The sequence below is a fragment of the Phycomyces blakesleeanus genome (assembly GCF_001638985.1).
Source record: "Phycomyces blakesleeanus NRRL 1555(-) unplaced genomic scaffold PHYBLscaffold_49, whole genome shotgun sequence".
Lineage (NCBI taxonomy): Eukaryota > Fungi > Mucoromycota > Mucoromycetes > Mucorales > Phycomycetaceae > Phycomyces > Phycomyces blakesleeanus.
This window is the reverse complement of record NW_017265176.1, coordinates 1-20,291: the sequence shown is the minus strand read 5'-3', so window position 1 is coordinate 20,291 and position 20,291 is coordinate 1. Positions and strand designations below refer to the sequence as shown.

Here is a 20,291-nt window from a genome sequence, read left to right as displayed (position 1 = left end):
CGTGCGGGGATCAAGTGGTGCGAAGAAGGGGAATCTTCTAACAAGTACTTCTTCCGAGTTATCAAGCAGAGAACATCGAACAAGGCCATTGCCTCACTTACGGACCCTAGTACAGGACAGCTTTTCACCGAAACAGAAGACCTTTTGGGGCATGCTAGTAGCTTTTACCAGTCCTTGTACTCGGCAGACCCCATTGAATTTACGGCTGCCCACTCACTCTTGGCTCATGTCCCTCCGAGTGCCACACTTACCCCGTCTGACTCTTCCTATCTTGTTTCTGATGTGTCCCTGGGTGAAATTTTGAGCGTTTTGTCGCATACACCGAACCACTCGAGTCCGGGTCTGGATGGACTGCCATACCTTCTATGGAAACGTTTTCTAAAAGACCATTTTGTCCAAGAGTTAGCAGTCGAAGTCTACGGTGATGCATTGCGTGGTGTTTTCCCCTCTTCTTGGCTCGAGACGGTACTGATACTCCTACCGAAGATTGGTGACCTCACCCTACTAAAGAACTGGAGGCCAATCTCCCTGATAAACTGTGATGCCAAAATCCTTACCAAAATGCTCACAGCGCGCCTCAGGACATGCACTGGACCACTTGTCAACCCCCACCAAACCGGGTTCATGGCCGAGCGGTTTATTACGGACAATGGACTGCTCACTCGACTTGCCATGCAACAGGCACAACTTTCCGGCGATCCTGGCATAGCTTTGCTACTGGACCAAGAAAAGGCCTATGATAGAGTGCACCCTGCCTATCTTCGCCTTGTGCTGTCTCACATGGGTGTTCCGATGGTGTTTGTCGATACGGTGTCTGAGTTGTTTTTCTCTACACGCATACATGTCAACATCAATGGCAACATATCTTCTCCATTCTCACAGGGCTGATGATTGCGTCAAGGCGACCCTCTCTCACCACTAATTTTCAACCTGGCTTTCGAACCACTTCTGCGTTCTTTACTAGCTTCGGATGGCATACATGGGTTTCGATTTGCAATACCGTCTATCTTGCTTGATCATGCTCCACCTCAATTACCACCCCCACTAAAACTTTTGGCATATGCTGATGACCTTCTCGTCTTTCTCTCTCATCCCTCTGAGTTAGACACTCTCCTGGACCTCCTGACTACCTTTGGTCTGGCCTCCAACGCCAAAGTCAACCTAGGGAAGACAGTAGCTGTCGCGTTGTCCGGACACTTTGTGCCTGACTGGGGTCCCGTCCTCGATGCTGCGGATATTTGCTGCAGACACGATCGTAACCAGGCAGAGGCCGTCCGATACCTTGGGTTCCTTCTGTCCTCGCACCCTGCTCAGTTAGAGGCATTCCGGATGAGTCTGTTAAGGAAACTAGAGCATCAATGTCAAATGATGGCTCAACGTCGACTCTCTATTCGTGGCAAAGGCATAGTGGCCAACTCCCTTTTGCTCAGCTCTATCTGGCATTGCCTATATGTCACACATGCTCCTATGTCCTTCTTTGTCTCTGTCCGCTCTGCCATTCGGTCCTATTTTGCTCTGGGCTTTGGATCCCCCAGCTGGGAAAAACTCTGTCAGCCTTGATCTGTAGGTGGTATTGGCCTCCTCGACCCGGACCGTCAACAACGTGCTCTACAGGTCAGATGGATCCTCCCCATACTCAACCAGGAATCCGGTACTTCCTTTCTGAAACCGTACCTTGAGTTCATGATATCTCTAAATTTCCAGTCCGTCTCGGCTAGCCTTGGTGTCCTGTTCCCTGGCCCCGCTGCCTCCTGCCCATCGTCATTGATCCCTCTTCATCGCGCCTGCTCACAGATTTGGCCTGCGGTCATGCCGCACGGAATGTCCTTCCCCTCTAGTTTGGTGCTCCACTTTCCCCTTGGTGCTATATTCCATACCACCGATACCACCGATGAGGCCCCAGTGCTGAAAGGTGTCAAGGTTTTGGATGCTTTCAAACTATCCCAGGACAATGTGATTCTCAGACGTCCATATCATGACCTCCTTAAGGCTCGAAACCGGATACAGCACTTTTTCCAGGCTATCGATTCTAGACACCTGCAGCTACATCCATGGTTCCAGGACTGCATGATATCTCTGCCCTCCTCCCCCGCCTCACATGATCTAACCTCGTTTCTACATATGGTCCATATCGATAACAAAAGTCTAGCCCAAGTTACTACGGGCGCTTTTCGAAGGCATATGGCTCCTCCGGTGAAGACCACCAATTTGACCCCTGCCTGCTGGAAGAGTTTCTGGCGTCAAACCATCCCACACCACTGTCGGAACGTTTGGTGGAAAGCATTGTGAAACTGCGTTCCGACCCATGCCCGCCTCCACTATATCATCCCCACTACGGTGTCGTCCACTGTTTGTCAGCTGTGTTCTGCCCCCGTAGAGGACCCCATACACTTTTTCTTTTCCTGTCCGCCAAAATCCCGTGTTTGCAATATCATGTTGGCTCGCCATGCACCAGAATGGAATCTGCAGGCGGCTAACGACATCCTTTTTCTGGGTAAATTGCCGAAGCGCTCCGATACGTCTGCCCTGCTTGTGGTACTTGTCGCCGTCACGGCACACGCAATTTGGCGTGCTCATTGGAACTTCATCTTCGACGAATCTCCCTTCTTGGCTGGCGTGGTTGCGGAAAAAGCGTCGAGTGCAGTGGCCCGTAATTTGGCAATGAGGACACCACACGTCGCATAAATTCATTAATTTCCTTTCTTTTTTTTGTTTTTTCAACATTATGTTCTCCGCCCATTGATTTCCTGTAAAAATCACTCACTATCCCCCCTCCCCCCCCCCCCACACACACACAAACCAGAGACAAGCTCTCATCTCTAAATGTCACATTCATCTCCTTTTTATTAGCCGCGCGCAAGCGCGTCGGCAACAACCAATAAAGAATACAAAAAAAAATTAATAAATATAAACAATACTGTTTTGATTCTCTTTAATAAATAACACTTTCAAAGTATCTATCTTTCCCAGTATTGAGATACTAACTCATAAACAATCTCGAATACCTCGTTTTTCACTGTGAACTGTATCTTCTTTAAGAAGATGACCAGTAGATTGAACATCACACCTATTGCAAATGGCTCCAGCTCAAAAGCTTCCATCATTAATACTCCCCAGATGAAAACCATTATCCCAGCTACTTCCAACAGCAAGGATTGAAACGTCAAAGCAAACATTACGAAGCCACTCATCTCTAATACCTCCATTGGCAATGCGTCCATCAACAACTTTCCCACAAGCAACGCCTCCATTAAAAACGTTTCTATTGAAAATACCTGCGAGTTTGAAGGTACCATCTTCAGCGTCTCCATCATCAGGGAATCGGTCATCAAACCTCCCGTGGCCGACATATACCTTGACAACTCAGAAGGCTACTTTAAGAACATGGGCATTATCCAGGACAACATAATTCTAGAGGAACGGGCTAGGTATAAGTTGTGTGAGGACAAACGAGACTGAATCTTTCCACGATTTTTTTTTCTTTTAGTATTTTATTGACCTTTTGGCATGCTCTGGGTGCATATTTTAAAATGCCATCAAAGTGGACTTGGTGGATTTGAGAGAAAATAAGGATCTGAAAGAAAAGATAAAGGCTGAAAGTGTAAAACATGAGCATTTGGTGAATAGGGAAGAGACAAGAGTGTTAAACTAGTGCTGATCTGTGTTTCTCGATTACAATGGATGTCTTCTGTGCAAATACGCCAGCAAGAAAAGGTTGCTCATCAAAGATAAACTTCCTGTGCGCACTCGATATGGTCTTGGCAGTGGTAACAGAGACGATTATTTGAAGTTTTGATCAGAGGAACGTGGGGTGAAAGTTCCACGGGTCAGGAGAGGGTGGGCATCATCAAGGTTCCAGAATGGACAAAAGCGAGAGAGGAAAACATTCCACAATTGAAGCTTTACAGAATATCAAAAGAAGAAGTAATACTGATCTTCGGTGGCAGCATTGCACAAAATGCAGGAAGAGCTAGGGAAGCGAAGGGGCATTAAACGTTGCAAACGCTGTTTTGTTGCGGTTCGATCCCAGAGCAATGTTTACCAGACAGTTAGACAGTGGTGAGGAATAAGGACGGACCAAAATTTGTGCCATTGGATGGATAAGCTGGGCGGTGGTTTTGATGTTGAGCGAATATGACGACTTAGAGACCCAGTGCAGGCTTCACCAAACCTAGCATTGTCTGGTTACACCAAGGACAGAAGAAAGGAAACATCGGGAGGGGTGGGGTCGAAGGAGTCACAGGGTTGAAGGCAAGAAATAAACCAAGGGCAGTGTACCATACTTCCAGAATCAAGCTGCCAAAAGAATTGGCCAATATAGTTACATGCCCAAGAGAAGGTACTCCGAGATTTGCGGGCGAAACAGCTATCTTCTTTAATCGAAAATGCATCAGACACAAGGAGTGTTTTGAGGCTCAAATAATATTCAACAAAAGGTGGTAAATACATCCATAGAAAAGCCAGAGGAAAGTGTTGAACTACCGGTGGTTGCAGGCGTAGGTTGGATGGGAGTAAGGCTGAAAGAAGTGAGGTATTAGCGCGATGCGGTGGAAGAAGTGAAGTCGGGAAAGTTGCAGAACTACAAAGGAACAGAAGTGCAATACTAGCAATAGGAGCCATAAAGTGTAATGAAATGAGAAATTTAAGGAAATGTAACAGAAATGAGGGAGACGAAAAAGAGTGATAGTGCAATATAGGAAGAATCCATCATAATTGAAGAGCTCTTTGTTGATAATCGAAGTCAAGCAGATCTAAACCCCCATATTTGCGTGGCAGACATAGAAACGGCCAACCAGAGCTACCAAAAACCAGGCGCAGCACCGAGCAAATATTGGTGCGAATGGCACCAAAGAAAGATAGTAGGGCAGGAGTCGCATATAGTACACGAAATACCGAGCTGAAAAAAAGTGAGTTCGTCACAATACTTTTACCACGTACGGACAAGCATCTTTGAGATAGTAGCGTGCAACGGTTCCCAAGCTGGACCAGTAAAGCAGCACCGAAAGCTTCAATCTGGGAGATATATGAGCCCAATGAAAAGCCTAGGTAACTGATTTTAGTGGTGGAGTGGCGGTCATGGAGACTGTGGATATCAGCAACATCTAGTACAGTGCCCCAATCCGGATAGAACTGTCAAGACATAGCAACAGTAACCATCTTGTGGAGACTGACTTTCGTATTATATGCTAAGCCAAATGTATGCAAAGGGTTTAGTAAAGTATTATTATCGGCGGGCAAAGAGAGAAAGACAAGAAGTACATCGGAATAGGCGAGAAATCTGAGTAGAGATAGTGAGAGATCGGGACAGGACGATGAGAGAGAGGGCGGAATCAGAAACTGGAAATTACGGATTAATAGAGAAGCAAGAATGGATCTAAGCAAAGGTTTGAAGGCCGAGTTAACAAGTAATGGAGAAAGGGGATCACCCTGACGTAGTCCCTGGCCCAGTAAAAAAGAAGAGGATATATGGCCATCCACATTTATGTAAATATGAGCAGAGAAAAAAAAATACTGCATACAGAGTCGACGAGCATGGTGGGAAATCTGGTCCTGGCCATGACCAGACAAAGGTAGCCAGGGTAGACACGGTCATAAGCCTTCTCCTGATCCAAAAGAAGGGTCAACACAAAAGGCATTGGTTAGTTGGGTATGCGACATAGCGAGTCGTGTTAGCAAGCCATTGTCTGCGATCAAATGCTCCGCCATAAATCCAGTTTGAAAAGGTATACTAAGTGGGCCAATACCATAGCATAAATGGAAAGTAAGCATTTTGGTGAGCAACTTGGCGTCACATTTTATCAAAGAGATCCATTGTTAGTTGTGGAAGGAGGTCGTGTCACCTGCCTTGGGGAGGAGAACGAGTATGGTTTCCAGCCAGGAGGAAAGGAAAGCACTACGTATAGAGTCGTTATAAACCTGAACTGCAATTGTTTTGATGGTCGTATGAGAAAAAAGCCGAGCCCACAATGGGTATGGCAAACCATATATGCCGCGGCCTGAATTGGTGGGGGGTAGCTTTCAGTAAAGCAAGGATTTCGTCCAGTGTTACATCAGCAATTAAATTAGTGGATTAATCTGCAGGGAAACGAGTAGAGTATGGGAAGTTGTCGATGAGTGTGTGTGTAGCGGAATAATCGATGGGTTCCGATGAGTAAAGAGATTGGTAGAAAGAACGAGTATGGCCAAATAAATCAGCAGAGGGAGTGTAAGTCACTCCAGTAACAGGATCGACAAGTGAAGAAATACTTTTGGCGGCGTCTCACTGTTTGAGTACCCTAAAAAAGTATTTGGATGATGTCTCACCAGCTTCACACCACTTAGCACCAGATGTGGTAGCTAGGGTGGATGCCCGAGACAATTGTATGTTAGCGAGCAGATTTTCAATGTTAAGTTGAGAAGAACAGGTGTAAATCTCAAATCCATTCCTAGCACGACGAAGATGGCGTTCCTGATTCTTGAGTCGACGCTAAACTCGTTTAGAATAAGTGAGGACGGGCTGTTTGATGAGCTGTTTGATATTATTCCAACGAGAACCAATAGACGTGTCATGAGAGAGGAAAAAGTCAGCCTTATCCAGAAATGCAGTAATGAGGGCATCAAATTCATCATATTAGAGATATTGAGTGTTGAATTTCCAGACTCCAGGACCCGATGGGCGAGAGAAAGGAATGGATACTGCAGGGAGGCCGGGATCAGTTGATGAAGGATTAATAACTGTTATGTTAGGACGTTTGGGGACAATGCTGTGTGGACAGAAAATGTAGTCGATGCGTGTGCGAGAGCTGTGGAAATTAGGTAGCGACAGTCAAGAAGAATTAGTTATGATATCTGGACAATTACCCTGTATGTATCCTTTCCAGTCAGGTGTATGGCTGCAATAATGACTGAGATCACAGTTAAAGTCTCCAAGTCGAGAGACGGGAAAAGAAAGAATAACAGTAGAAAGAGTGCGTACTAAGGAAGAGAAGAATGTACGCCGGTGGGAAGAAATGTTCGGTCTATAAATGACCACAATTACAAAAGGATCAAGGTGATGATCGGTGTGTTTAGCCTTGACAACGAGTGCACGGTTTTCAGGCTAAACATAGAGTGGTGAAAGTTGAAGGAGAGAATCGAAAGAGGAGAGGTCGCAATATATAGTCCATAGGCTGGTCTGTGGTTGAGATGTAATGTGAATATACAAGTGATGTATAGGGAGTAAATGAGTCTCTTGAAGAGCAGGTTATGAAAGTGGAGGGGAGAATATTCAAAGGTGTCAAATTAAAAAAAAAAGTTTTTGGGATTGCGGGTTTTTGATAGTAGAGAGGGAACTTCGACCTTTTAAGGTTTCTTTACAGAGATTTTGTGCAATCATTTATGAACTTGGCTCATCTGAATGACCAGACTTTTCAGTTTTATCAGTCATAGGTGTGTTACTATCCAGGTCAGTGTATAAGGTTGCGCTTTGGGAGATAATCCGAAAAGTGGGCTCAAGAAGAGACTTTCTATGTTTGTTATCAGAAAATATCGGTTAGTTGATGCCATCGTTGTGATTGAATAAGCCTCGGGCACCCTGGAAATGTTTTCTGGCATCGAGTCCACGACCGGACGGATCATACACAGCGATATCTATGGAAGATGGGTCAATGTTGTTCTATGCAGCCAAATTTCTTGTCGCCATGACACTAGTGTTCATCACCAATATGGAACAATAATGGATTGTGAGTGTGAGGGGTGAAATAAGGATGGTTGGACTTTGCGAGGAGTTAGAATTTCTGGGATGGCTTGTCATAGGGGTGTCTCTATCATAGCGACAGAGACTTGGCGTTCTTAAAGGGACTCGGCTTTTGTAAGTGCAATCTGCTGCCACTCTTGAATAATCTGCTCTGCTTCAATGTTATCTGGATCAGCGGGGCATTCACGACTTTTAATTGCATGGCCAAAGACGCTGCACGTTTTGCAAAGAGGTGCGCTGGTAGTGTTTTTTCTTCCGGCAGTATCTGCACACCTACACCGTTTGATAGAACATGATCCATTTATCTTTCAGGAATGCTTTTTTCAATGTTAAACAAGACAGTCGTCGGATTGATGGCACTAGCCCATGCAGCGAATGTAAGATCCACGATCATATTCTTGTCAAATTCGTGAGCAGTGAAAGTATGCAAAGATTTGTCCTTTTGATGTGGTGCTGTGGCCTGGGTACGGTTATGTGGATTATCTTACCAAAATGTGTGTGCCCTGTCCTGTGAGTGCAATCACTCGAGGGTACTAATATCAAAAAAAAAGTTTAACTGATATTAAGTTCTGTCGGTTATATTAATTTCCGTAAAAATACTCTTCACTCTGTGGATAACTGTCCTGAGTGACGCAAAGACAAACGTACCTGCCATATCTGTGGGGTAAAGGGATATATTCAGGCTCACTGCCCCCGAGACCCTCCCATAAATGCATGCCAGAAGCTCCGGAAAGGAGATAAGGCCCCGAGCTTGGCAGCCTTCCATCCTATTTATATACCGATACACCCTCTACAGCAAGCATAGCAGGTAGCTTTGAAAACGGCCAGGACTCTGGAACAGCCAGAGGCAGAAAATATTTCTGCAGGCAATCAAACCACTGTAGAAGCGTGTATGGCCAATTTGGCAAACAGCGAATGTGAAGCCGAAGCTTCACAGGTCTCCAGGACTTTAAGCGAAGACAGTGGTATCCCCCGAATCTGAGGATAAAGATGCCCTATCTGACGCACACATGAGCGACACTGACGAGACCAAAAACAAAAATCAGACTAATGTATCTAATAAACCCAAGAAACAAATTAAAAGGAGAATTTTACGTAATGAAGCCAAGAGATTCATTTTATCAGACAGCGCAAAACGCAATAGAGCCCTCACATTATAATAATATGATGACTACATTTAAAATAGCAACAACCAACTGTCGGTGGCTTACCGAGACCTTTAACCCCCAACAACGTAATTACTTTATTTGACACCTACGCTCAAAATATATTCAAGTACTTGCAATCTAGGAAACGCACACAAACAACCCAAAACTTCAAAAAACTTCTTATAAACAATTTCGAGCAGAGAGCCAATGGACATAACACTACGGCCTTGTTTTCTTCTCGTCCTATATTTCTTCTTCTTCTTTTAATCCTACTATAGTATATGTGGTAGAGTTACTTTTGCTACTATCCGTTATATACATTACCATTTTGGCTCTATAAAGATTGCTGTCATATATGCTCCTGCAACAGTATCAAGACCCCGGGCCTTTTCCACTTCTATTCTTCAATTGACACAATTTGGCCAACCTGCTACTTCATCTCGTTTCCTCTTCCTTAAACATTTCAACTATACTTACAGCTCTACTTCTTCATACCCTTGTCATACATCTCTACCGTGGTTGCACCACGTTCATGAAACCTTAATTGATTGTGTCACTGATGAAGGTCAAACTCCCTATTCCAAAATTCTGCTGAAGAATGCAAATGAGTAGTATCAACTACAACTTTGCAACACCAGGTCTAGCCGGCCTCAAATACGAGCCTTCCGTAGATTACGACAATCCTATACGAGCTGATTATTTTCTTACTACGATTACTCTATCTTTCGGTACAGCTCATACCGAAAGAGGTTTATGGTGTGCTGACTCTCGACTGAAAATACCCTCATATTTCCAAGAACGCTTCTCTGTGTCTTTACAGGGTATCTTTCCCAGTTTGACTCAATTACCTTACCCTTAAGATAGATGCAAAAAAGTCAAGGCTATTCTTTGCCAGGTTGCTAAAACATTTTCTCGGGTATCTACCGCTTGGCGTGCTGCATAAGAAAAGGCAATGAAAAGCAAACTCGATCGACTTATACATAAATACAAGATCTACCATATCCGAGATACACAGCTTGTTGTTGTCGAACGTAAGTTTGCTCTTATAAAGCAAGAGCATGTAAATATCCTTGTTCTTAGAGCACAGAAATATTAGAGATAAAATGAAGAACATTCTGCAGGATGCCTCAAGAGACCTGTTGCGACTAAGACAGCGCAAAAACATATTCCTTTTTTACGCCACTCTGTTTCAAATGCGACCTGCAGTACGCCTAGTACTAAGGCTGACGCTGCTAGTGCATTCTATGGGGAGGTTTATACCGCTGATCCTACTGATCACTCGACCATTGACGATTTTCTCCACAATGTTCCTGAACATGTCTATCTTAATTAAACTGTACGGTCATCCATGACTTCCTCCTTCATCTTTGACTAAATTTGCTCTGCATCTGATAGATCTCCCCGCAAAAGTATTCTTCGCTCTGATGGCCTTCCGTATGAGTTTCTGTTATTAGTGTTAACTGAGGATGTATATTCCGACATGGACACGACTATCTATAGTCGTGCTCTTTTACATGGTATATTTCCCCCATCTTGGAGCTCTACTTGTTTATCCCTGCTACCTATAAAAGCCGACCTTTCCACTTTAAAAAACTGGAAACCTATTTCATTAATCAAAACTGATATCAAAGCCTTCGCCCGTTTGCTAAATTTACGTAGCACACCCGCCTCCAAGTCACTGGTTAAGCAATACCAGACTGGCCTTTTTAAAAGGCAGTTAATTACCAATAATGGGCTTATGAGCCGCATAGCTATGGAACAGACACAGCTCTCCTCCATTGACTCCGTTGGTTTGTTGCTTGACCAGGCAAAAGCGTACAATAGTGTACATCCTTAATATCTCAAGCGAGCTTTGGAACGATTTTGCTTTCCTGGTATCATTGTCCACTGTATTTCCAAACTTTTCTTCTCTATTGACGTATCTGTTAATGACAATGCATTTATTTCACCTTCTATAGAGCAACAACAGGGACTTTTCTAAGAAGATCCATTGTCACTCTTCCATCTCGCCTTTGAGCCCTTGCCCTGATGATTGATCCATGGCACTTCGTTTTATGGATCATGTATCTACATTGACGCTTTTGACAACTCTACACCACCACCTGTTAAAATACTAGCCCACTCTGATGATTTCTTGGTTTTTCTTCACATTCTTGCAGTTTTTTTTTATTATATACCAACACTTGGACGCATACTCTCGGGCCTCTCATGCACAAACAAACCTACGTAAGATACAGGCCTTTTCGTTATCTGGTGCCTCATCAACCAAATCGCAAACTCTTCTCCAGACAAGTCTATTACTGCATGACATTATCGCACTTCACGATCTGTCCTGGCATACCTAGCGTCTCCTTTAATCTTGTTTCTAGCTTAACGAGACTAGTTCTATTAGTCACTCATGCAATTTGTTGAATCTGCATGTCATATTTACTCACAGCCCTCACTATTACTACTTGGTCGTTCCACATTTCTTATCACACTGATTCTCTCTCGCATGCAGCGTGTTCTTCATGTCACTATTGCTCATATCAAGTTCTTTGATAAACTTGGGTCTATTATGCGTCAGTTCCTTCACCAGAAAATTTTACCCATGGCTAGTCTAGCCTCTCTCTGTTTTCCTTGGACACAAGACGAATTGGGTATATTAAATCCTCAATTCCAAATTCCAACAAAAGGCCTTTACCATGCGATGGTTAAAGCCCTCTATATATCCACCAGCGTGTTGCTCCTTTTTCACTCCACGGATACAACACAGTCTTCATCCTGCCCAAACACACGGCGATATTCGACCACCTTTGTTGTTTCCACGTCTGCGACACCATCATTTTTTGTTCTGTCCACAATGAAGCCCATTCCGCGCAACTTCTCTTTTGTCACTGTTGGCTACTTTATTTTTGTGATCCTTCTGGACGTACTACAACAAGTTGGCGGAGGATTTTAGCGTCTGATACGTTTATATATGATGAGGAGTTAGAGGCCGTCCGTCCTCGATCACCCAACGAAAGGAATTCATCTCCATACCTCATTTCCAAACTGTTTTGCTATTTTTCTACTGAAAGAGCCACCCTTATCCCCCCTTTAACATCCCTCTCTCTACTTGCCCACAAAACCACTGGCTTTCACCTGTTCTTTATTTGTTGCTGCTCTTAATCCAAAATATGCCCTATTTAGTACTCTTGGTACCCATAGTTTTTGTGCTATATGCCGCAACCCATTCAAAGCTCTAACTTGCTTCTTTGCCACTCACCCCACGACAATGGTGCACCTTTTGGTCATTTCCTATCCCTCACTCATCTGATAATATATGGTATCGAACTATCCTCAATACCCTCTCATTCCAAATCACCCTCTACCACCATGCCTCTGCACTATTTGACACTGTAGTATACACACCGTAATTGAGTGAAGTGCATACTCGACGACCAAACACTGGTTACTTCTTGCTGATGAACCTGACAAGTTAACAATCTCCGGAGCTGTTACGCACCAGGCACACGTACACTACACACTCGTACAGTGCAAACCAACCATTACACAACAGGGTTTTGATTTACATGGATTTTAATAGTATCAAATATAAGTAATATTACTCTGACTCGCTTTAATAAACAAAGCTTTCAAAACATCTACTTTTTCCTATATTGAGATACTAGCTCAATAATAATCCCGAATACCTCAGTGTACCTCAGTGTGTGTATACGGAAAACTGCATAATTTATTTTAAATAGCCGTACGGTAAAACCTGGCGGATTAATCAATAAACAGCACCGACAAAAAAAAGGAAACTATCAATAGTGCTTTTGAGAAATGATATATTATTATTAGATAATTAGTAAATCTCAGCTATATACTCTTTATAGATTAAAATCTAAACTCTTAATCAGTTTACGTGAATGGAATAAGAATTTTTACAAATGGTTTATGTGTATGCACCTTGAACCTTGAACCTGAATAAACTTATTCGAAGGAGTATTCAAGCAATCATGATTGTTTTTATCTTGATTTTGGGAACTTGAGACGGCGGGTGTATTTGGTGACCATCGCCATTTGGAAGAGAAAAGCAGCGACATTAGGAGATTGAAACTTGTAGAACGAGGGAGAAAAATAAAAAGTAATAGTAGTTGGCTGTAAAGAGGTCAGTAATCCGACTCTAGACACTATACAGCTCGAAAGCTCTTCCTAATAATAAAGTCTCTTACTAGTCACTTTTCTCAACTCAATCGTTCTATTCCCAACATCTACATTCAAAATTGCGAATGATTGGCTCAAGTTAATATAAAAAATGGATGACGTTACAAAGCGTGTGGCCCAAAGGTCAAAACTTGCACTTTAAATAAAGAACACGTCTCAAAGTGTGTGGCCCAAAGATTATAACGCGTTAAAAAAAGGAACACTCTCACATTATTATTTTTCTTCTTTGCGCTTTTTCATTAGTTTACTCCAATGTACAGCAACACCAGCAGCAGCAGCAGCAGCGACAACAACAACAACAACAACAACAACAACAATAACAACAGAAAATGCAGCAGCAAATGCAACAGCAAATGCAAATGCATTAGAAAGTCCAGCAACAGCTCTCTTGTGTTTGGTCAAAAGGCCATTAGCAAGCCGATCCCCAAGCCTCTGAGGGACCGAATTCTAATGAAGCTGGCGGGTATTCCTGCCCCAGAAGAATCTAACTACATTATTGCACTCAAAGAAAGAACGGCAATGGAGCTTTGTAAGTTTTGTCTTTATATAATAATAGATAAGCGATAAAATATTAATACCAATAATTTCTATATATTATCAGATATTCCTAGGGGGGTTAAGCGGCAACTCCAGGAGGAGGAGTATGAGGGGCAACCGGCAAATGTAGACGGCTCTTGGCCTGCCCTTGAGCATCTTATTAAAAGAAAGAAATTGTGGTTCGAGGGCAAGGCTTTTGTCAAGGCCCGTGAGCAGGACATAGCTCGGGCTGAGCGTTTCCAAACACCGCTCTCTGAACTCAAGCCGACAGCCATGATTCCAGAAGTTGAAGCCTTTTGCAAAAGAAAAGCACTTGCAATGGCATACACACAGGCTGTACAAGAAGGAATAGAGGTGGAAATAGGAGAAGAAGAAAGCGAAGAAGAACAAGAAGATGATGATGACGACGAAGAAGAAGAAGAATATGAGGAATATGAAGAATATGAAGAAGTAGAAGAAGAAGGAGTAGCAGAAGAAGAAGAAGAAGAAGAAGAAGAAGAAGTAGCAGAAGTAGTCGCAGAAGTAGCAGAAGTAGTCTCAGAAGTAGTCGCAGCCGAAGAAGCTATTCAAGTGCAAAAGCAAGCAGAGACGCTCGCACCCAGAAGAGCAGTAAAGGCCATGACGCTCGCTGCTAGAAAAAGAGCGGCGGAAGCACTCGCGGTTAAAAGAAGAGAAGCAGAAGCAGCAGCGACAACAACAACAACAAAGCCAGAGCCAGAACCAAAGACAGAGGCAAAGGCAGAGTCTGAGCCTGAGCCTGAGACAGAGCCTGAGACAGAGGCAAAGACAAAAACAATGACAATGACAAAGACAAAGACAGGGACAGAGGCAAAGGCAGAACCCCGTCTGGCCAAAAGCCCATACGGCGGCTGCCATTTTCGAGTCTGAGTAAAAAGTCCGTAGTCCGGGGGTTGCTCTTCTAATGGTAACAAGAAGAGTAATCCCCGGGAAACCCGGCAGAAGCAACTAACAAATATATATCTTTTTATAGCAACAGGAAGCAACAGAAGCAACATACTAACATACTAACAAGCAACAGATACTAACAAGCAACGGGAACTAACAAGCAACGGGAACTAACCTTACTCACAACTAACTTTATGAACAATTAACTTTATGAACAATTAACTTTATGAACAATTGACTTTATGAACAAATAAATTTACTAACAACTAACTTTACTAACAGCTGACTTTACTAGAAGAAGCCGAATTAGAGTCATAGCTAGTGTTAGAATTAGAGTCATAGCTAGTGTTAGAAGTAGAGTCTTAGATAAAGTTAGAAGTAGAGTGATAGCTAGAGTTAGAAGTAGAGTCATAGCTAGTGTTAGAAGTAGAGTCTTAGATAAAGTTAGAAGTAGAGTGATAGCTAGAGTTAGAAGTAGAGTCATAGCTAGAGTTAGAATTAGAGTCATAGCTAGAGTTAAAATTAGAGTCATAGCTAGAGTTAGAAGTAGAGTCATAGCTAGAGTTAGAATTAGAGTCATAGCTAGAGTTAAAATTAGAGTCATAGCTAGAGTTAGAAGTAGAGTCATAGATAAAGTTAGAATTAGAGTCATAGCTAGAGTTAGAATTAGAGTCATAGCTAGAGTTAGAAGTAGAGTCATAGATAAAGTTAGAATTAGAGTCATAGCTAGAGTTAGAAGTAGAGTGATAGCTAGAGTTAGAATTAGAGTCATAGCTAGAGCTAGAATAAGAGTCATAGGTATAGCCAGGAAAAAACAGCTCTTATATATTTTATCCAAAATGTATTATTATATATACTAGGAGCTTTGGTCCCCCCTTCCCTCGGGGGGAGCGGCCATTGGCCTATGTTGAGTTCTTTATAACTTTTCCCTACTGTTAATAGTGTACGGTACACAATTGCCAAGTAGTATAGCCTTTATATTTTATTTTAATGAGAAACAAGTAAGTTAGAGAATACGTGACGAAAGTTATAAGTTGTATAACGTGATATCTAACTTCATCCTTTATTTCTAATTAGATAAAATAAAATGAACTGCTGGGAGCATGACTTTTAGCTAAAAGTCTAAATACGGGATAAAAGTCGAGATAAAAGCAACTGCTGGAGATGCTATTATATTATATTGCTTATTTTTCTTTATTATTATTATTATTATTATTATTATTGCAAAAGCAAAAAAAAACCCTAAAAAAGTCTGAGGGTACCCGGAGCCCAGAGACATGTGAAGATTGTACAAAAGAATCCATGTACATCCGACAATCATTTGAGATTAGCATGAAAGAATGTTATTGTTTGTAAAGCGAGCAGTAATAGACTTTTTTTTCCTCTCTCTCTCTCTCTCTCTTAAGTAATTCGGTGGTAAGCTGGGAATTACAGCTTTCACACTAGGTTTGACTGAAAGATGGTAACAACCGCCGTTACAATGGGGCCGAGACTCATGTTAATTGAGTACATGACTAATTAAGAAAGATAGTTTAGTGTGATGGCTCAAGATTCACAATTCAGTATGTAACAATGGTGCTGTTTGAGTGATAAGAAAAAAAAATGATGATAGGTGTATGTACATTGATGATATTTCATTATTATTATTTCTTTGGTCCGTATCGTATTTCACAATAATGAAATTCACTTGCTCGGCTATTGGATTATACTCCATAGTAATGAATCTACGACACACTAATAGAGCACAATAAAAAGTGAACTTAACATGCTAATATAACGATGAGGATTTTACAGTGAGCCAGTAGAAGAGGGGTGTGTGAGCGAGAAAAAGAAGACATGTAGTTTGGCTAGATGTGTCGGGGTTTTTTATTTTTTTTTATTTTTTGTGGTCGATCATTACCAAAGGGTCAGAGGTAGTTAGCAATAGAAATAAGTAGAGTCAGCACTCGTTATAGTAATAATTTAGCATGGAAAAGACATGGGTAAAATAGCCAAGCTTTAGAAGCCTTGTAGTATTATGGTCAGTCAGGCAAGTGGAGTTAGTATACTATCATTCTTTTCAAGGATTTGCTTTTTGTGGGGGGATATAATGATAATAACGTGTGAAGCTTTAATTGTTAGTTCAGCTAATTTAAACCATATAAATGTAAAATGAAGTTTCTGTATAATATGGTGCAATTTTTAGTAGGTCTTGTAGTATACACACTACAATTAAGTGAAATAAAAGCCATGGCCAAAAAACTGGTCTCTTCTTGCTAATAAACCTGGCAAGTTAACAATCTCCAGAACTATCACACACCAGGCACATATACACCACACATTCGTACAGTGTAAACCAACCAACCGTTACACAACACGGATTTGAATAGTAGCAAATATAAACAATATTACTTTGTCTCTTTAATAAATCATGCTCTCACAATATCTACTTCTCCTAATATTGAGATACTCATTCAAAATTAATCCCCAATACTCCACCACCAGCAACTCAATTGGATTATTTGTGCAAATGGTCCATGATCAATACCCACTTTCATTCAGTCAGACTTTATTTATTTATTTATCACCTGCTTCACTCAATTCTTACTGTCACAAATGCAATTGTACGAAGACGTGTATATCTTTGACTCTCTCATTTCAGGCTATAGACATTATCAGAGTAGTTTTACCTCTTACAATCTGCTCTTTTGGCTATATATATCACATTGGTACGACCAGAACTCGGCTTCTTATGTCACATATCTCGGCTATCATTTTTTGTTAGCTATATCTTGTGTCTGCAGCACACACATTCAACGTCAACTGTCTTTACTGGGACCATCCATTGACCTCCCCGCTCTTATCATGTCTAAACCGTATCATATATCGTGCCTGTTCTCCATTTACTCTTTAATCATACATTCTATCCAAACTCTTGGACGCAAATGTCTCACTCATGGAATATTTCTCTCTTACTCGGCTAAGTTTTCTGCGACTTAATAAGCGTTATGATGATATCGGTATTTTGTATTCAACTCGTTATCAGCAACCCATTACAGTTCTGTTGCACTCACTCTCTCCTCCACGCCTACATCGATCACCCAATCTTTATTATACATTCTCTACAACATACCTTGAGCACACATTGCATGGCATTTAGTTACGAATTACCTATTTTCTTTCCTGAAGTGCAACCAGCCAGTCTAAAGTCGCCTTTCTCCATCACTGATACCCTCTTTTGTGTATTCGACATATATCTTCGTGGTCTCATATTTTGACTTCCCAATGACGCTATTTGTCTTACTTTGCCGTGTTCTTCTATGTGGTTACCACTCATAGAGGGTCTAATGGTACGAGGAGGGTACAATACGGCGGAAAAAAGGGTAACATGTTTCCACTTTCGTAACACAACTGCCATTCATTCCGCCGTAGTATATTTCAGTTTAAGCAGAATATAGGACTTTTACTTTATATTATTTTTCCTTAACTCTACGTGAATAGTACTAAAGCTTACCTTTATCATACGCTTCACCACTGTTTGTATAGTTTTCTCATCAAACTTCTTGCTTCATCAATTGTTTGTGTATCTTCTGATAAGATGTCTAGCTGTAGCCTTCAGGGGTTGTGGTTTTTATCAACAAGTCTGTTCTAATATCTTTATATAAGCTTTTATTTCTGAGCGGTCTTGGGTTATCCAGTGACCGTAGTCAACAAGATGTCTATTTACATTTGTGTGTTGTATTTGCTTTACCATTGGACTGAAGCTAATATAGCTTGTAAAATTGTTGGTTGTCCCATCCTATTCCTTCAGCTATGAGTTGTTTTCAGTTGGTACAAATTTAGTGATAAAGATTTACACAAAATTACACCCAATAGCACTATATATAATTTATTACACCAAAACACACATTCCGTCTCATAGTGTAGTAGAGACGGTTGGGTATAATCCAAGGACTTTTTACAGCTCGCACTTTATCTCTCTTATTTTATTTTATTTTTGATGCTCTACTAAAGATTTTGCACTGAAACCAGCGTCATCAATAAAACAACAATAACAACAAGGATAAGCTAAGTGGTTTATTCAGTTGACATTCAACATCCCAGGCTCTTTTCAAGCACTTTAGTGTTTGTTTAGAAGTTTTCCTTTTTCTTTTTCTTTGCTTCTTCTGGTAGATCTAAAGGTCCAGACAAAGATGTATGTCGATACTTTGTCTCGCGTGTTTCCAAATATGCATACCCATCTTCTTGTATACTCTCTTGTGCGTTTTCTTGGCTCTTCCACATCTTCAAGCTCTAGTGCTTTTCTGATTTTATGAAACTGTTTTTTGTGTTTGTGCACACACACACACACATATTCAAAAGAACGTCGATTGTTCGTTCTTCCAAGGTAACTTCGTTTACAGAAATTTGTTTTGCAATACTATAAAGCAGTTGTACTGTCTCATCGGCACGTTCCTTGCTGTCTATAACTCAACAAATGTTTTTCTTTTTTTTTGCTTGTGTAAAAAAGTATTCCACTGCAAATAATGGTTTAAGTGGTTGCTCATGAACATAGTCGCTGATAATAGTAGGATCCAGAATATTAAAAAAAAATATCTAGCCCATGGCTTACAAGGATATTCTTTCGTATATGATTTGGCTACTTTCTACTAAATCGTTGGTTACATTTTCTTTTGTAGGGTGTATACCAAAGGCAATAACAATTGGTAAAATCCCATGCTCTTTGTTAACTGCAAGGCAGTATTCTATTGTTCTTTGTATAAATTTGGGATCAATGGTAATTTTGGACCTCAACTAAAACAGGAGGGAAGGAAGCAGTGACTTTAATGAGGGGGAATAACACGTCTGAACATCTTTCATTATGTCATTCTGTAGATCTGACTGCGTACTGACAACAAGCTCCAGAACCTGTATTCTCAAAACGCCGCGTCAGGCGATATGTAACATTAAAAAAAACATTGATGGCTCCTACCTAGTAAATCATCGACAATGATGTTTCTAACAGGATTGCGCAGTATTCCATTCCTTTCTGCGGTCTAAAGATATACATATCAGATCTGTACCACATTTATTGGAACTATGCTATTAGATTGCTTTGACTCTATTTTAAATAACTCACCATCTTGAGCAATCTCATATGTCATGAAAGGCCGTTAAATGTACATATACTTCTTGTATGCGTGGTCACCATATAAAGCATATTTGAGATCTGGGTCATTTTCTGGCTGCATATGATCCACATGAGCAATAGGTCTCTGCAGGGTCTTTGACTGGTCAAAGATTTTTGCGTCATTGCTAATTCCCGCAAAAGGACCAATGATGCTTACTTGTGATTCCATCGGGGATGGCAATCGCCTGGTATTTCAGACAATGGATGTGCTGTACAAATAATATGGCATATAATACATAGGTTGTTATAAGCTACATTTCTGTTTAATCCATTTCTTATAATTAATATATTACCTTTCATCTATTGTACATGACTTTCTGCTCCTCGTTTATAGTTATGCGAGAGACCCTCTGCATTGTGCCGTCGATAAGTCCAATTACATTTGGGTATATACCGCCTATAAGAAAAAGAGAGATACAATAAAAGACTAGTTAAAACCGAATAAAACACTTTAGAAGGACATGTGCTTACTTTTTGCAAACACGGCAGCATAAAAAACTCTCGCAGGTCTCTTCTGAGAATTTTCGCGAGTCAAACTCAAACCCATGCTTAATGATGTCAAAAAGTAGAACTGAGAACTGGTTTACTGTGCAAGCCAAGGTCTTCTCGGTAATTCCCCACATTCTCTCCATTGAACAATATCGAC

The 20,291-nt window shown here is 41.4% G+C and overlaps 10 protein-coding genes across 10 annotated transcripts; 4 read left to right on the top strand and 6 right to left on the bottom strand.

The window, feature by feature from the left end:
* Positions 1 to 1,683: 1,683 nt before the first annotated feature.
* PHYBLDRAFT_176353 (hypothetical protein) lies at positions 1,684 to 2,685 on the top strand (the record flags this gene model as incomplete). The annotated part of the gene is made up of 2 exons (XM_018437746.1): positions 1,684 to 2,268; positions 2,359 to 2,685. The coding sequence occupies 2 exons, from the start codon at positions 1,684 to 1,686 to the stop codon at positions 2,683 to 2,685; spliced, it is 912 nt and encodes a 303-aa protein (XP_018283234.1).
* Positions 2,686 to 2,957: 272 nt separating this feature from the next.
* PHYBLDRAFT_72704 (hypothetical protein) lies at positions 2,958 to 3,616 on the bottom strand (the record flags this gene model as incomplete). The annotated part of the gene is made up of 2 exons (XM_018442699.1): positions 2,958 to 3,371; positions 3,500 to 3,616. 2 exons carry the CDS (start codon positions 3,614 to 3,616, stop codon positions 2,958 to 2,960), a joined length of 531 nt encoding a protein of 176 aa, XP_018283233.1.
* Positions 3,617 to 4,747: 1,131 nt separating this feature from the next.
* Positions 4,748 to 6,083, bottom strand: PHYBLDRAFT_160883 (hypothetical protein). Its single transcript, XM_018434285.1, has 2 exons — positions 5,192 to 6,083; positions 4,748 to 5,046 (listed from the first exon to the last, which is right to left on the bottom strand). The coding sequence occupies exon 1, from the start codon at positions 5,767 to 5,769 to the stop codon at positions 5,590 to 5,592; it is 180 nt and encodes a 59-aa protein (XP_018283232.1). The 5' UTR covers positions 5,770 to 6,083; the 3' UTR covers positions 4,748 to 5,046; positions 5,192 to 5,589.
* On the bottom strand, positions 6,071 to 7,524 carry PHYBLDRAFT_153709 (hypothetical protein; the record flags this gene model as incomplete). The annotated part of the gene is made up of 5 exons (XM_018433233.1): positions 6,071 to 6,258; positions 6,304 to 6,466; positions 6,641 to 6,714; positions 6,841 to 7,078; positions 7,417 to 7,524. 5 exons carry the CDS (start codon positions 7,522 to 7,524, stop codon positions 6,071 to 6,073), a joined length of 771 nt encoding a protein of 256 aa, XP_018283231.1.
* A 34-nt stretch (positions 7,525 to 7,558) lies between these two features.
* Positions 7,559 to 8,696, top strand: PHYBLDRAFT_153708 (hypothetical protein; the record flags this gene model as incomplete). Its single annotated transcript, XM_018433232.1, has 5 exons — positions 7,559 to 7,713; positions 7,791 to 7,946; positions 8,027 to 8,178; positions 8,282 to 8,378; positions 8,543 to 8,696. The coding sequence occupies 5 exons, from the start codon at positions 7,559 to 7,561 to the stop codon at positions 8,694 to 8,696; spliced, it is 714 nt and encodes a 237-aa protein (XP_018283230.1).
* Positions 8,697 to 10,356: 1,660 nt separating this feature from the next.
* PHYBLDRAFT_72712 (hypothetical protein) lies at positions 10,357 to 11,173 on the bottom strand (the record flags this gene model as incomplete). The annotated part of the gene is made up of 3 exons (XM_018442700.1): positions 10,357 to 10,559; positions 10,588 to 10,784; positions 11,085 to 11,173. 3 exons carry the CDS (start codon positions 11,171 to 11,173, stop codon positions 10,357 to 10,359), a joined length of 489 nt encoding a protein of 162 aa, XP_018283229.1.
* A 183-nt stretch (positions 11,174 to 11,356) lies between these two features.
* Positions 11,357 to 12,807, top strand: PHYBLDRAFT_176350 (hypothetical protein; the record flags this gene model as incomplete). The annotated part of the gene is made up of 4 exons (XM_018437745.1): positions 11,357 to 11,773; positions 12,052 to 12,245; positions 12,591 to 12,597; positions 12,688 to 12,807. 4 exons carry the CDS (start codon positions 11,357 to 11,359, stop codon positions 12,805 to 12,807), a joined length of 738 nt encoding a protein of 245 aa, XP_018283228.1.
* Positions 12,808 to 13,297: 490 nt separating this feature from the next.
* PHYBLDRAFT_160882 (hypothetical protein) lies at positions 13,298 to 14,791 on the top strand. The gene is made up of 3 exons (XM_018434284.1): positions 13,298 to 13,582; positions 13,655 to 13,936; positions 14,054 to 14,791. Exons 1-3 carry the CDS (start codon positions 13,504 to 13,506, stop codon positions 14,476 to 14,478), a joined length of 786 nt encoding a protein of 261 aa, XP_018283227.1. The 5' UTR covers positions 13,298 to 13,503; the 3' UTR covers positions 14,479 to 14,791.
* A 139-nt stretch (positions 14,792 to 14,930) lies between these two features.
* On the bottom strand, positions 14,931 to 17,893 carry PHYBLDRAFT_176348 (hypothetical protein; the record flags this gene model as incomplete). The annotated part of the gene is made up of 6 exons (XM_018437744.1): positions 14,931 to 15,316; positions 15,354 to 15,469; positions 16,119 to 16,230; positions 17,084 to 17,138; positions 17,550 to 17,563; positions 17,647 to 17,893. 6 exons carry the CDS (start codon positions 17,891 to 17,893, stop codon positions 14,931 to 14,933), a joined length of 930 nt encoding a protein of 309 aa, XP_018283226.1.
* Positions 17,894 to 18,595: 702 nt separating this feature from the next.
* Positions 18,596 to 20,277, bottom strand: PHYBLDRAFT_176347 (hypothetical protein; the record flags this gene model as incomplete). The annotated part of the gene is made up of 9 exons (XM_018437743.1): positions 18,596 to 18,793; positions 18,823 to 18,934; positions 19,088 to 19,220; positions 19,448 to 19,511; positions 19,595 to 19,607; positions 19,645 to 19,770; positions 19,803 to 19,854; positions 19,960 to 20,042; positions 20,117 to 20,277. The coding sequence occupies 9 exons, from the start codon at positions 20,275 to 20,277 to the stop codon at positions 18,596 to 18,598; spliced, it is 942 nt and encodes a 313-aa protein (XP_018283225.1).
* Between the last annotated feature and the right edge of the window lie 14 nt (positions 20,278 to 20,291).

What these genes read in the sequence shown, in the direction of transcription:
- PHYBLDRAFT_160883 (XM_018434285.1), bottom strand. Translation starts at nt 5,769, where the DNA reads ATGCTTACTTTCCATTTATGCTATGGTATTGGCCCACTTAGTATACCT.
- PHYBLDRAFT_160882 (XM_018434284.1), top strand. Translation starts at nt 13,504, where the DNA reads ATGAAGCTGGCGGGTATTCCTGCCCCAGAAGAATCTAACTACATTATT. An exon ending in AAGAACGGCAATGGAGCTTT is followed by an intron (nt 13,583 to 13,654) that starts GTAAGTTTTGTC and finishes ATATATTATCAG; the next exon opens with ATATTCCTAGGGGGGTTAAG. An exon ending in CACACAGGCTGTACAAGAAG is followed by an intron (nt 13,937 to 14,053) that starts GAATAGAGGTGG and finishes TAGAAGAAGAAG; the next exon opens with GAGTAGCAGAAGAAGAAGAA.